Source organism: Pteronotus mesoamericanus, unplaced genomic scaffold (assembly GCF_021234165.1).
Source record: "Pteronotus mesoamericanus isolate MK-2021 breed Mesoamerican mustached bat unplaced genomic scaffold, CSHL_Meso_final scaffold_31, whole genome shotgun sequence".
NCBI classification, from domain to species: Eukaryota; Metazoa; Chordata; class Mammalia; order Chiroptera; family Mormoopidae; genus Pteronotus; species Pteronotus mesoamericanus.
In genome coordinates, this window is record NW_026555312.1 from 22,543,099 (window position 1) to 22,558,226 (window position 15,128).

At 45.0% G+C, this 15,128-nt stretch overlaps 1 protein-coding gene across 5 annotated transcripts in view; it reads left to right on the top strand.

Annotated features, from left to right (window-relative positions):
* RREB1 (ras responsive element binding protein 1) overlaps positions 1–15,128 on the top strand; it is a 69,317-nt gene that overhangs the window by 24,167 nt on the left and 30,022 nt on the right. For all 5 annotated transcript variants that reach the window (XM_054591919.1, XM_054591922.1, XM_054591921.1 and 2 more), the window contains 2 exons: positions 6,939–7,083; positions 7,660–7,796. In XM_054591919.1, coding sequence (XP_054447894.1) covers positions 6,939–7,083; positions 7,660–7,796 — 282 coding nt within the window. The remainder of the gene's footprint in view (positions 1–6,938; positions 7,084–7,659; positions 7,797–15,128) is intronic.

Here is a 15,128-nt window from a genome sequence, read left to right on the forward strand (position 1 = left end):
TAACTGGTATAATTAACAGATTTGAGAGCAGAGCTTGTGGGAGCTGATTGAAGGAGCTGAAGTTGTTTGATTTTAAGGAAGTTTCAGAGGAAGGCAGTTGTCATCCCAAACTATTGGAAGAGCTGCCATGTGTAAGAGAACGTAGACTGATTCTGTATTGCCTCTGAGGACAGATAGACATTTAAAGGAAGGACAGAATTTTTGACTCAGCATGGGGAAGATGACTTTTACAGTTAGCAGTGTTGAAAATGGAGAAGTCCTTGTGGCTGGAAGTATTCAGTCAGAACTAAATGTGTGCTTATACCTAAAAAATCGGGGAGATGACTTTCTGTGCTGAGTGGGAAGTTGGATATCATCCCAGCTCCCTTCCAGTTCTGAGGTTCATTGTAATTTGATTCTTAGGGCATGTGGAAATTAGATGAACTAGCCCTTGAAATAAAACCTGAGAGAAAAATAGACCCAAGCTTTCCTCTCTGTTTTGGCCATGTTCTGTGGGGGAGAGGCCATGACTGGCTCATCATGGTGACTCGCCCCACTTCCTGTGATGGTGTGGGCGGAAATGGACAACTAGAGGCCAGGAAAGAAGAGTAGGGGTCCAGTGGGAAGTATCATTAACCACAGATCACAGTCAACTCCAGAAATGGTTGGAACTCCCAACCCTGACAGCTCAACTGTTGACTGAATCCTGCAGCTGTTGGTCACCATGGAGCTGAAAGGAAAGATTGGGAACACCCTGTGTCTTGGCCAGCGACCGGAGGTTTGACCCCAGAATGGAGTATTACATGAGCCTCGAACCTGGGGCACCAACTGGGCTCAGTCAGAAAACAGGAGTGGGTTGATATGTTCGGCAGCCTCATGCTTGCCACCAACGCCTCAAGACTGCTTTAATCTGGTCTCCTCTCCCTGCCTTTGACAGTGATGCAGTTCAAGGGCAGTCCCGGTTTTTTCAGAATAAGACATGGGCAGGATTGGAGGTGGGGAATATTCTTGCTTGACCTTGGACCCTTCACTCCCTGTTGAAATTTTGTTAGTGTTTGCTATCAACTGCTAGGCTTTGGGCCACAGTCACTCAGAAAGGAAGTGTCCAGGGTCAGGCTCAGGCCCTATGATTGTAGCCCATGATCCAGAACACAGATCCAAAGACATGGCTTTGGGGGGCAATTTGGAGGGAAGGCATAGACTCTAGTCAGCACACCGAGGTCCACACCATCCCAGCTGTGAGGCCCTGGATGTGTCAGCCTCTCCACACCTCGACAGCCTCATCTGCAAAATGGAAATAATAATCTGTGTCCAATTCCCACCAGGTACGGAGTGCTAGCTCTAGTCCCTCTTTTTCTTCTATCTGCCAAAACAACTTGTCATTTAGACAACTGGTCTAAATCCTAAGAACTAGGTAATAAAGTATCGTTTTGTAAATAGTATCATATGATAGAAAAGGCGCAACCCCACGTGAGCTAGTGAACAAGTGACAACCCTTGATTTGCAGTGTTCTCAAAGGCTATTGTAGCCTCATGTTCATCTGCACGAATAACCTATCAACTGTTGAAAAGGGTATTCACTTTTTAAAAATTAATTTTGAGTTATTTATTGAAAGGGTAGGTTTGGTACTAATTCTCATCCCTTAGTATTATCGTAATTCCTCAATTCTTAGGTGCTATGAAAAAAAAGTGTTGTTTACATATCTAAAGTTGGAATGCGCCATATATTAAATGTCAAAAGAAACTTACCAGGCTTCCTTGTTCCCCTCCAAACACCGATGGTCTCCTTAAATGACCTTAGAATACAGCAGGCACTTAGAATAAGGCTATTTGTTTTCATTAACTTTCCCAAGGCTTTAGGTGACCTAGAGCTAATAATAAAGCATCCTTTCCTAATAATCTAAGCAAGAATTCTGTGGACGTGGGCATTACTGTTGGGATTCTTTTCCATCCTGTCCTGCTGGATCTTTCTGCTCTGCCACGCCAGTTGCTCCTTGAGGACAGAGGTTTGACCAGAGCCTCCTCCCCTGAGGCCCAGTTCCTCAGGGGTCAGGCCACGCCTAACTGCTGGGGGAAGGTTGGGCTGGCGCTCTTTGGACAGCGGCTAATCTTCTAGAGTGTGCCTGTAGAACCAGAACAGGAGAAGTCAGCATCTTAACCTCCACATGCTCAGAAACGAGGACTCCCAGGCATCGCAGGGCAGGGTTATGTGAGGGAAAGGAACTCTACCTCGGCTGTCATTGAGTTGGTGGCCAGAGAGCCTGTATTGCTGATGCTCCTGGTTCATGAGCTTCTTTGCCTTTTCATCCTCATCCTGTCTCCTCTGAAGAAGGTACAGCAGAAAATCAGCTGAACTTCTTTTTACAAGTGTGACGGGATAGTTTATGAAAACTTGGCTGTTTTTCTCATTCCTATGAACTTCTCCAGTACAATAATCTTATAAAAGTTGTTTATAAAAAGCTGTGGCTATATTCTGACATCTGGCACAGTTTAACCCCAAAGATGATGATTGTGATGATGATTGTTATTAGGAAAACCAAACCTTTTATGTCACAAAGCAAGGAAGTGGAGATGACTATCTTTGTAATGTCATTCTTTCCCTATAGGTCTTGGGACCTTGTTCTTAGGATGTTTGTTTTAGAACTTGTCAAGTTAGGTCAGTTAAATCAGGTATCCATAAAACTCTTTCTGGAACCCATAAAACTCTTTACTGTAATATGTACATACATATACATATAGAGTGAATATGTAATACTTTCTTATATGTATATTTTTAGTCTTATAGATGTCAGGGTTGCAGCATGTGACCTACTCATTTTATTGTCCCAGCTCTTCCCATGAGCTATTAATCCATGTAATACCGTAAACAACATGGAAAGACTTTCGGGTCTTAATAAGCAACCCAGATATTTTTTCAGTCAGCACTTCTCAAATTTGACCCCCAACATTTTTCAGAAGGCAGAGGAGAGAGAACACATTAGTACTAGCAGAGGTGGGGTGGATTATGGGGGCAAATACAGAGTGATTACTTGTCTTATGAACTAGTGGTATCTGGGAATTCTTTATTCTGTAGAAATATGTGTCCTCAAATACAGGATCTGGCAGAAGTAATGCCTGCTTGAGTGTGGTTGGTTGGGTAATAATATGGGTGTAATAATGTATAGTTTTAATTTGAATATTTCACCTAAAATGTCATAGATGTGCTTCAGTGTGATATTGTTATGTTTGAGAATTACATACTTACGATTTAGTAATAAAAGATTTTGTAATTAAAAAAGCGGCACTATTTGTGCCAGACACTGTAGTATTGGGTTGACCAAAAAAGGTCCATACAATTTTTTCTGTAAAATAAAAGACACATTTTTTATTTTCACCAATAATATTATTGATTTGTATATTTTGAGTATGTCGGCTATTTCCCACATGGTGTAACTGCCTGTTCTCACGTAATATCTCAACTTGATCACTGTCAACTTCAACTCTTCTACCCAACTGTGGAGCATCGTCCAGCAAGAAATCTCCAGCATGAAACTTCACAGATATCTTTTGACCTGTTCCATCAGTCACAACACCTTCTCCATACACTGCACAAACTTTTTTTTTAAATTTTTACCTTTCTTGAAATAATAAAGCACAATATGCTGAAAATGTCACTTTTTTCTTCCATCTTTATATTAAAATGGCTACACAAAAATTCACTAGTTTTAATAAATTTATTTTTAAATTATATTTTATTGACTATGCTATTACAGTTGTCCTGATCTTTCCCCCTTTGCCCCCCTTCACCAAGTAGCCCCTATTCCTCAGGCAATTCCCACACCATTATTTGTGTCCATGGGTCATGCGTATAAGTTCTTTGGCGACTCCATTTCCTACACTGTACTTTACATCCACATGGCTATTCTGTAACTACCTATTTGTGCTTCTTAACCCCTCACCTCTTCACCCATTCTTTGTCATGTCCCTCCTATCTGGCAACCATCAAAATATGATCTGTATCCATGGTTCTGTCTCTGTTCTTCTTGTTTGCTTAGGTCATTTTTAAAATTCAGTTGGTTATAGATATGTATAACCATATCTATAACCATTTTGCCATTTATTTCTTCATGGTTTTTATCTTTTTCTTAAATAAGTCCTCTGAACATACTATATATTTGATGATGATGAACTCCTTTAGTGTTTTCTTGTCTGGGAAGCTCTTTATCTGCCCTTCGATTCTAAATGATAGCTTTGCTGGGTAGAGCAATATTGGCCGTAGGTCCCTGCTTCTCATGACTTTGAATACTTCTCGCCAATCCCTTCTGGCCTGTAAAGTTGCTTTCAAGAAATCAGCTGTCAGTCTTATGGGAACTCCCCTGTAGGTAACTATCTCCTTTTCTCTGACTGCTTTTGAAAATTTTTTTAGATTTTATTTATTTATTTTTAGAGAGGGGGGCAGGGAGAAAGAGTGGCAGAGAAACATCAACATGCAAGACATACATTCATCTTTTGCCTCTTACACGCCCTCAACGGGGGACCTGCCCTGCATCCCTGGCACATGCCCTGACTGGGAGTCGAACCAGTAACCTTTCAGTTCGCAGGCCAGCACTCAATCCACTGAGCCACACCAGGCATCTGAAAATCTTGCTGTTTTTAAGATTCTCTCTTTATCTTCAGCCTTTGGCATTTTAATTATGATGTGTCTTAGACTGGGCCTCTTTGCATCCATCTTGTTTTGGACTCTCTGTGCTTCCTGGACTTTCATGCCTATTGCCTTCACCAAATTAAAGAAGTTTTCCTTCACTATTTTTTCAGATAGAGTTAGTTTTTTACTCTTCTCCTTTTAGAATCCCTACGATGCAAGTGTTAGAGTTCTTAAAGTTGTACCAGACGCTGCTTATACATTCTTCATTTTTTGGATTCTTTTTTCTTCTTCTTGCTCTGATTGGTGGTTTTTTGCTTCCTTATGTTCCAAATCATTGATCTGATTCTTGACTTCATCCACTCTACTGTTGTTTCCCTGTAAATTATGATTTATTTGAATTAAATTAGTAAATACTTCATTCTCAGTGGATATTTTTTATGCTGCTGAGGTCCTCACTAAGCTCCTCGATCATCCTAATAACCAGCGTTGTGAACTCTGCATCTGATAAATTGCTTATATCCATTTTGTCTGGTTCTTTTTCTGGAGTTTTGATCTGTTCTTTCATTTGGGCCATGTGTCTTTGTCTCCTCGTTTTGGCAGCCTCCCTGTGTTTGTTTCTATGTATTAGGTAAAGCTGCTTTGACTCCTTGTCTTGGTAGCGTGGCCTAATGTAGTAGGTGTCCTGTAGGGACTAGTGGCACAGCCTTCCCTGTCACACAAGCTGGATACTCAAGATGTGCCCTTCATATGGGCTGAGTATACTTTCCTCTTGCGGTTAAGCCTCTATTTGCTGTTGGCAGGTCAATGGGAGGGATTTACCCAGGCCAGTCAGCTATAAGGACTGGCTGTGACCACTGACCACCAACCTCCGCCATACGTGGAGGATCAGCTGTGCAGGGGCAGGGTGGTGGTACTTCAGCATGGTCTGTAGTTGTCCACTTGGCATGCTGACCGTGGGGTTTCCAGGATGGTGAAGGCCAAGGTCAGTCCCTGCTTGTGTTCTGCCTGGGGCCACCCTGCCTGAGCTATAAAGCAATCAGAGATGGCTGCTACTTGTGCTGGGCTTGGAGATTCCCAAGTGAAGCCAACTGTGAATCTAGGCTGGCTGCTGCTAGTGCCAGGCCAGGGGCTTACTGAAGCCAGCTGTTGCTTATTTGATAGAATTTAGGAAGTTATGAAGCATGAGCCAAGACCAGCCCTTCATATGGAAAAGCAGCTTGGGTGGGCCTGTAAGTTGGGTGGGGCAGAGTCTCTGGGGATCTCCAAGGCGGGTCAAACAGTGTTAGCCAGGTTGATGGAGTCTCAGACATGATACTAGCTTGCTGGCTCTGTGGGAGTAGCATTTAGAAAAGGGACAATGACCTCTGCTCACCTTGATGCCAGACACTTCAGTTTCTCCCTGTATACCACTGGTGCCTTTCATGCTGCTACCCCAGTGTTGGAGCTCAGAGTATGTCAGAGTAGGTGAGTCCTTGTATGGGTTCTTTAAAAGGAACTCCTTAGGGCTCCAGCAGTTTCTTCCACCAACTCAATCCCTACTTGTTTTTGCAGCCAGAAGTTGTGGGGACTTTTCTTCCTGGCGTTGGAACCCTGGGCTAGGGGGCCTGGTGTGGAACTGGGACTCCTTGCTCCCCAGATATTCCTCCCAAATTTTTATCCACCACACATGGTTTTGGGACCAGCCTGTTCTGCATCTGTGCTCCTTCTACTGGTCTGGATGGATGTGGTTTCCTTAATTCTGTAGTTGTCAGACTTCCATTCAACTTGATTTCTGACGATTCTAAATGATGGTGGTTCTGTATTTTAGTTGTAATTTTGATGCGGTTGTGTGAGGAGGCAAGCCATGTCTGCCTACCCTGCCATCTTGACCAGAAATCCCAATAAGTGTTTTTTAAATGCAAGTTGATATGATAGCTGTTACAATACTGTCTAACAAAATTGTTTTAAATGAAGTTAAAGACAACTAAGCGCTATTAGAACCATCTTAAGGAAAAAAACAAATGAACTTCCTGGCCAACTGAATACATTTTGCCTGAATAAGAAGAACGGATCATCAGATAGTTTCTTTTTGTCTTATTAGTGCCGGTGAAGTTCATGAATGTCTCCCAACAGACAGCAAAGTATTAAGTGACATTTTTTGAATAGCACTTGCAAGAGTTTTAAGAGGGTTAAAGGCAGATACACGTTTTTAAAGGTGAGAAGTCATGGTATAATATACTTCATATCTCTTAAGAAAACTTACCACCACCTAAATATAAAATATAAAAATTTAAAAGAAATAAACCAACTCAGTGTTTTGGTAAATCACATTGTGTGTATGTGTGCGTGTTTTCCAGACACATGAAGATTCATGAGAAAGACCCTAACAGTGCTGCAGCTGCAGCCCCTCCGTCCCCACTGAAGCGCAGGCGGCTGTCTTCCAAAAGGAAATTCAGTCATGATGCCGAGTCGGAGAAAGAAGACCCAGCGCCTGCTAAAAAGGTCCTCTGCTCCCAGCATGGATGTGCTTAACCTTGGGACTCTTGATTGAAACACCCCAGTCTCTAATTTCTCAGTTTGGGGACTTAGCAGCCATCCATCCATCCTAAGCTTCTGGCTTGTGTTTCCCCCCACTATTTTGTAAGGTGTCTACAGAAAAAGAGCGCCTGTGTGCTTTCTCTGTGGAGCCCCCGGCTGAGCCCACTGATGGAATGAAGAGCTCGTTCCATTGCTCCTCTACTTCTCTCTTTTCCTAGCTAGAATGGAAGCTTCCTAAGTCCTAGGGACTCTTTTTTTCCCCCACTCTTATTCCCAGTGCCTGTCAAATGCTAGATGCTCTGTAAATATGTGTTGAATGGATGGGGGTGAGTGGGTGAGTGGATGGAAGGATGGACGGATGGATGGTGTACTTAGTGAGTGTTCATTGCATGAATGAAAGACTGGTCAGTAGTATCCTAAATACGTAGGGGCTGGTATCGCATTCCTTTTAGATAGCCTCTCGATGGAGTAGGCTTCTCTTTGGAAGCAAACCCATGTGGGAAGACTCCTTCATGACTTCACTTTTTCCTTTTCCCTAAGATGGTAGAAGATGGGCAGTCAGGTGACTTGAAGATGACGGCTGATGAAGTGTTTCACTGCCCAGTATGTTTCAAGGAGTTTGTTTGCAAGTATGGACTGGAGACCCACATGGAGACCCACTCAGATAACCCACTAAGGTAGGAAAAAGGGCGGGACATACCTGCACCCTGGAAAATTCTTTCCATTTCTGTTTTTTCTGGTAGATGACATATTGCTTTTTTGTCATAACTATGTACTGGGCTGAAATCATTTTAACTTGGGTATGAGGACATTCTTAAGGCCATTAAGAATGGTGTATGAAGTTGGGCTGAAAGGCGAGCAACAGAAGATGGCTGTAGGCCACAGAATGTGTTCGCTAAGGTTCACTCTGCTTCCTTCACTACTGGCGAGCCCATGCAGCCATTACTATGAGCCCCCTGTGCATGGGGAGTCTACTCTCATGGGGCTTTTGACTTCGCAGACACATTGTCTTCACAAAAGGTGTTGCAACCCAGTGATTGTTAGCTCTGCAAGAGTGTGTGGTAAGAACAGGAGGGGCATATCAGGTGCCCATACGTGTTTGCACTGCACTGGGCTAGTGACCCAGAACACTGAGAATGCCTTTTGAGGTGACACCAGGTTCTACTTTGGGCAAGATATTTGACCTAAAGGGAAGTGATTATTCTGCTGGCCCAGCCTCAATTTTAGCTCTTCACTGGTGCTAATTTTTCTGATCTCAGCCTTCTCATGCAGAAAATGTACATATGACTTTCACCAGAACTTGGGGCTGTTGGAGGCAGGGAACTCAGCTTTCCCCCGCTACCTTCTCTGAGAACTTTTTCATCAGGCAGAAAGCCCTATGTCCTTAGTGAGCAGCGAAGCTTGGAAGATTTCTCAACCAAACTGCCACTTTTAAAAATGCCATGCCAGTTTTTGAGCACTGAAAAGAACGCACCATTGGGAGCCTCTGGTGCAGTATGAGGCTGCAAAGTTGCACATCTTCCAGGGTCATCCAGGGCAGAGGCAAGCGCATACGTGGCTGCAGCTTTGGGTTTCAGAAGACAGTTGGAGAGTGCAGAACTCTGGACATCTGTGTGTGTGACTCACTGATATGTGGACCAGATTTTCTTCCTGAAGGCACATGTTTGGTTGTGACTTAGGAGTAAAAGGATCTGAGCAAGCCGAAGACTTCTGTGTTAAGGGAAAAGCCTAATTAATTGTACAGTAACTTAAAGCTGTGGCAAATATCATTATCCTTAGTCACATTAGCTTGACATTTTTCCATGGGGGGGGGAAGGAATTATGAAGAGTTTAAAGTGCTGAGCGATTGAAGTGCTATAAAATGTCTTTACATAACTCCCCCATCTTGGGAAATTGTGTAATGCGCGGGAGTGGGCATGGGCCAGTTGTCAGGACCCCTGGATCCCAGTGCTGTCTCTGCTCACGAGGGATCTTGACCAGCTGCCTCTGAACCTTGAAGGAGAACTGGACCGGATAATCCCTGTGTTCCCTTTCAGGCCTTAAATTCTGTGATTCTCAAACCTGTCTCTTAACAGCTCTTTGTTTACCAAGAAAAAGCATCTGGGTCTTAATTTTATAGGCCCTGTAGTTCTGAGAGATCGAGGAACTTGACTTCATGGTTTCATTAACATCCACGGCATCCCTGGATGTGGACTTGTGGGTGATGAATATTGAGGTAGTTCTCTAGACTGAGGACCTGAGCAAACAGAAGTGAATTTACCAGATGAGCCTCACATGGCAGCCAGTCGTGGGCAGAGGCAGGAATAGCCCGTGGGACCCCCAACTCCCATCGCTGCAAGGTAAACACACTGCTGGTCTCCAGGTTCCTTCATACATTTTATTTCACTTCATGCTTTAATCTGTGTTCACATATCTTTAGGAACCATGCACTTCCCCCTTTCTAGATAATTCTGCCTTGCAGGGAAAATAATGTGACGTTCCATAGAGGTTTCTGGGTTGCTGGAGGGAGCACAGCACAGTATGTAGCAGCGGTAGACAAAGATCAGCTGCCCTCTTCTTAAAAGCCGGCCTGCTTGAGGGTGTGGATTCTCCCAGAATGGAGCCTTCTAGACAACTTCCCCAAGGACAGGCTGGGCTTGCTACTCAGAGAGGATGGAGAAGGGAATTGCACTGGACACTGGTTGTTCCATTCTGCACAGTCTGGGTGGTAATTCACTCAGCATGTCTCCAAGGCCTCCAGGGCCACTGATGGGCTATGATCTTGAAACTCAAGTTCTGCCTGATTTCCTTGCCTACTCAGTAGTAATGCTCTTCGTTTGGTGGGGGTTGATAAAAGAAGTTTTATAGCCTGTCAGGGACTTGGTCCATCCCGGTAGGCCGCCCTCCCGTGGAACTCCTGGGTGCTGCACCCACAGTGCCTGGCAGTGACCACAAGAAGAGGCTGCCTAGTTTCCAGTGTGGGGGACAATCAGGCCACCCCCTGTCTAGTGGCTGTTTGTTGCTAGGTGGAGCAAGGCTTGTGTCTGGAAACCAAAAGGAGCTGATTACAGAACATAGTTAATTTCCCTTTTCTCCTGAGTGCTCTGCGTTTCCGCATAATAGCCTGCTATCAGAGGAGGCCATGGATCAGGCAGGAGCCAGCAGGGCCCAGCCAGGCAGTGAACTGTGACAGTAGCTGGTGGGAGAAACTGCTTGTTAACCCGGAGCTAAAATAGGCACCAACTCTGTTTGCAAACCCCAAAGGCAGCAGAACCACAGTGGAATAGATGCTACGAGTTTAGACAGAAAGTTTGTAACTCAAAACAGCTGTTCGCTTCTCTTCTCTCCTGCCATTAACCCCCATCCCCAAAACTGGCAATATGCCCATTGTTTCTTAATAAAAAGTGTTGGAAATCTAAACACGTGTAAACGCTGAGGCTGTTGTCCTCCATTCTCCTGTGTTTCAAATTAATGAAGTGTCAGCATAGAGCAGCAGGAAGACATGAAGTCGCTTGTAGCAATCCTAGCTCTTGTCAGTTATTGCGTGGGCCCTGATGTGACCAGCAGTAAATCCACCCCTCTGTATAGCTCCCCAGACAAGGAGAAGCACAGGGCTTATTGGGACTTGGCATGTGGAATCGGAGGTGATGGACAAGAGTATTCAGCGAGCAGGTGGATGCAAAAAGGACATCCCTGTGTGAGGATGTTTCAGGGTGTTGAATGTCTTGCTTGGTTATAAGAATAGAACAGAGTAGCAGTCGTGCACTGCCATGAATAAAGTTAGCTGGAAGGGAAGTGCAAGTCAGTGCCAACCAACACGAGATGAGAGCTATGTATGTCATTTTAAATTTTCTAGTAGCCACATTAAAAAAATTTTTTTTATAGATTTTTAGAGAGTGGGAAACATTGATTTGTTGCTCTACCTACTTATGCATTTATTGGTTAATTCTTGCATGTGCCCTTACTGGGGATCAAACCTGCAACCTTGGCATATTGGGATGATGCCCAAACTGAGCTACCCACCCAGGGCTAATCTAGTAGCCACGTTTAAAACAATTTTAAAAAAAAACAGGTGAAATTGATCATGTTTTGTTGATTATACCAATATGTGTAAAATGTAATGTCAACATAGATTCAATATAAAAATTGTCAGTGACATGTTTTGCATTCTTACTTACGTACTAAGTCTTGACACTCCAGGGTATGTGGTATGATCACAGCCCATCTCCGTCTGAACAAACATGTTGCAAGTGCTCAGCAGCCCACCTCACAGGTGCAGGTCTCAGACAAGCCCACCTATGGCAGGCAAGGTGCCAAGGCAGAGGTTTTGCTTTGGAAGCCTCTGGTCTTGTGTCAAGTGACTTATCTCAGGCTGATGGAGGCTGGGCCTAGACAGGTGATAGCTGCAGGGTCACCATGGCGATGTGACAGCAGACGGGGGTAAAATTTGGCAATAGTTATTGTTTAATCCTACATAGCTTCTTGATTGAAGGAGATCAGGTAATAAATAATTTTTAAATCATTTCAGCAAATAATACACTGTTTATTATGTGTCAGGTGATTGACTAGTCTTGAGAAAATAAGAGTGATGTTTGAGAGAGGGCACCTTAAGGGCCAGTCAGAAAGCAAGTAAACGGGCAGTAAAACAAAGCAAGGGAGGTGAATTCAGGGCCCAGGGGACACGGTGCCCATTGTTCAAGCAGAGAAAGCCTGATCCTGCTGGTGTAAAGCTTCCCGCGGCATTTTGCTTCAGACGCGTTCCTGCATTTCCGCCCGTGGAGGCCCCCCTCCATCTGATTGAATAATGGGTCTTGGTTGTCTTTGAGGTGATTTCACATTTGAGTGCAATGCCCATAAATTTGTGTCAGGAATTAGTACACGGGGAACCCAGGTGGGCTCTGCCAGGGGGGATTTTCAAGTGTTCCGAAGAGTGTTAAGTTTCCTTTACTGCAAAAAACATACACACATGACCTGCAGGAAGACCCTCGGACTAATTCACATGGCATTGGTCCCACACCTGTTAAATGCCATTCTAAAAATAGGGAAAGGGGATCACAACATATTTGTCAGCATCTTGTATTTGAGTCTCAGGGGTCTGAGGCTCGGCCAGGTGGAAGCAGATTGAAACGATGCTGGTGGCTGAGGCTGGAGAGGAGGACACTTCCCTTCTCCCCGCTCCTTCCCAGTGGGTCTAGTGGCTGGACACACCTTTGTCAGGACTGCCCCCTCTCCACCCTGCCCAAGGATCCTCTCTCTGACCTGGACTGTGCCAGGCAGGGACAGCCACCAGCTTCTGGGCTCACCCCAGCCCTAGGCCTGCCTGGGCATCATGCCACGCTGGTTTGGTTGAACAGCCTGAGCAGGGTGTCGGGACGCGGTGTGCAGCCTGGCGGATTCCTGGGTGTGGGGAGGGCAGGCTGCCACCCGCCACTGGCCGGGGCCCTGTCACAGGGCCCACACTGTTGCTCTCAGCAACTGAGAGAGATTAGTGCAGCTGGTGGATGTCAGTTCTCAGCTGGGACAGGGCTGGAGGGGAGGGTGGGCTAGAGGGCAGAGGAATGTCGGAGCCGGGCAGGGCTCCGAGGAGAGGTTGTTTGCACTTAGCCCTTCTTGCCTCCAGAGACAGAGCAGGAAAAATGAAGCATGAAATCCCTTTTAAAAAGGAATGTCAGTCTCTCCATTAAAACACTGTAATGAGCAAGAAATCCAGTATCGCAGGGAATTGGCCAGGGGGAGCATCAGCTTTCTTAGCAAGGTATTTTACAGGTTCTGAGGACCGGGACTGGGCCTGCTGGCTGCTTGGGAGTGTTAGTGCTAAGAAAGGGGCCCCCAGTGGAGCCCCTGTCCAGTGTCCAGGCATCAAGAACGTGGCATGGGTTGTGGAAGGAGCTGGGCATCTGCACATCACTGTCCTCTGAACAGACAGAGTAGCAGTGTACCAGGGAGGAGTTAAGCCCTTGGCTCCATCCTGGCTGCTGGGCAGCTCTGTGGCCTCGGGCGAGCTGAGAGACTCAACTTCACCATCTGCAAAATGGATTTCAGGACTCTTGTGAGGGGGAGGAGGACTCTTCCAGGCCTCATAGGCCTCAGGCTGTAACAAATGCTGAATGAGCGTTTACCTCTAATAATGTTTAGAATGTGTCCTTTTTAATATTTTGAGAACCTTGCAACATTTACATTTAGGGTTTTGTGCCACTCTGTGGGTACCCCATTCCAGTGAAATTGAGGAGTCAAATTCTGGAACTTCTTTCTCCCAGGTACTATGTACTTCACAGAGAACATGAAAGCAAGTTGTCCTTTAAGACTTCATTGTTATAAAGAGCTTCTTTTATCTAGTTTTGCTTTTGCAAATATTGGGAAAACGGAATAGCTATCTCATTTGGTTTGAGTCCTACCTACCAAATTTTGTAACCTACCTGTGTAGAAAGCCAGATACTTAAAAGCTTGAAGGGACTTGATACCTTGAAGTAATAGAACTGCACATCATTTTCCTTAGATTGTTGGAGAAACCTGAGATTCTAAAGAAATGTGTTCCCTGATGTTTGAAATTTGCCAAAGCATTCTTTTGAAAATACTTTTAGCATAGGGGAAAACATTTTTTTTAAACTGTCTTGAAGATGGGGTCATCTCTCTGTCCCTAACCTGCCACAATGGTAGACTTCATGGAATGATATGGAAGTCAAGCGCCCGAAGTTTATTGCTTTGCTTTGGGCTGCTCTGAAGCTTTTTTTGTGGACTTCAGGGTTTTCATCTTGTTTTGGAGAGTTAAAGTCACCAGATGAATAAAATGTTAATGTAGCAAGGACTGGGAGGAGCTACTCCCAGAATTGTTTGGCCACAAGGATTAATTTTTAAAAAAACAACACTTTTTGGTGGCCTTGTTTTTCACGTCTAGAAATCCCATTGCTGATAAATTTGCCTTCAGGCCTAACTCTTAATCTTTGATGTGTATGCAGACTCCTGACCATTTTACAGGTTTGAGAATGTTGTTTAGAAACTTGTTAGTGGTTATCAGGGCTGATACCTTTATCGGTGACAGTCATTCCTGTTAGCCCTACTGTGAGCCATCAAAACTGCCGGCTCTGCTAGGGTTTCTTGTACCCTTACTCCTTACACAGAATGCCCATACCGTGATAGGACATCTGTCACACGGCATTTCTACCCCAGCCCAGAATTATGCAGTTTTCTTAGGAAAAAGGAAAAGAAAAAGAACAGGTATCAGGGCACCTCATTAGGTGAGCTGTGGTACATGTCACTTCCCAACTCGGTGAGTTTAAAATTTTAACTTTTTTTTTAAGACTAGTAGTGGATCTGGCTATGAACAAGAATGTCACTTATTTCCAATGAAGTCCTTTGAGAATTAAAAGAACAAATCCTCAGCTGACAAAGAAGAGTAGTTTTTTTGGCCTAATGCCTCTAGCATGTTCCAGCCCTCACCTTGCAGTCTCTCCGCCTGCAGCAGCCAGAGGCAAAGGTTCAACCCTGGCTGGCGGATTAGGTCCCTCTGTGGCTTCAGGACCAAAGCAGTTCACCCTTCTTGTGGGAGTCAGACTTCTTTACCATGGTAACGGTGTGCTTTCTAGCCCAGCCAATGTCAAGGTCAGAGCCTGTGTACTGTGGGGTTTCGTTTGTTTTGCTGGACTTCCAAAAGAGAAGGGACAAGAACGGCTCAAATATACGTTGAAGACTCTCTCTGATCATGGTGCCTCCCTCCAGCCCCAGTGTTGGCAGCCCCCACTCCTGCCATATCCGGGGCCACAGTGGACACTGGAAACAGCCCCCATGCTTCCCCGGGAGCAGTCCCCTGCCCCGGGACCCCCCTCCTTACCCTCTTTATGTGTGTTTCACACCTACCCGTGCCCCTTCAGTGACATTACAAGTGGCACTAAGGAAGAGACAAGGTAAGTTGCAGGCAGCTGCTCTTCCCTCTGCAGTTCAAGAGAGCTCAACTCTGCATGGCTCCAAAACTGTAGCTCCTCCTTTCCACCCACCCCTGACACAGCCACTAGGTCCCCTGCCCCGGCCACAGG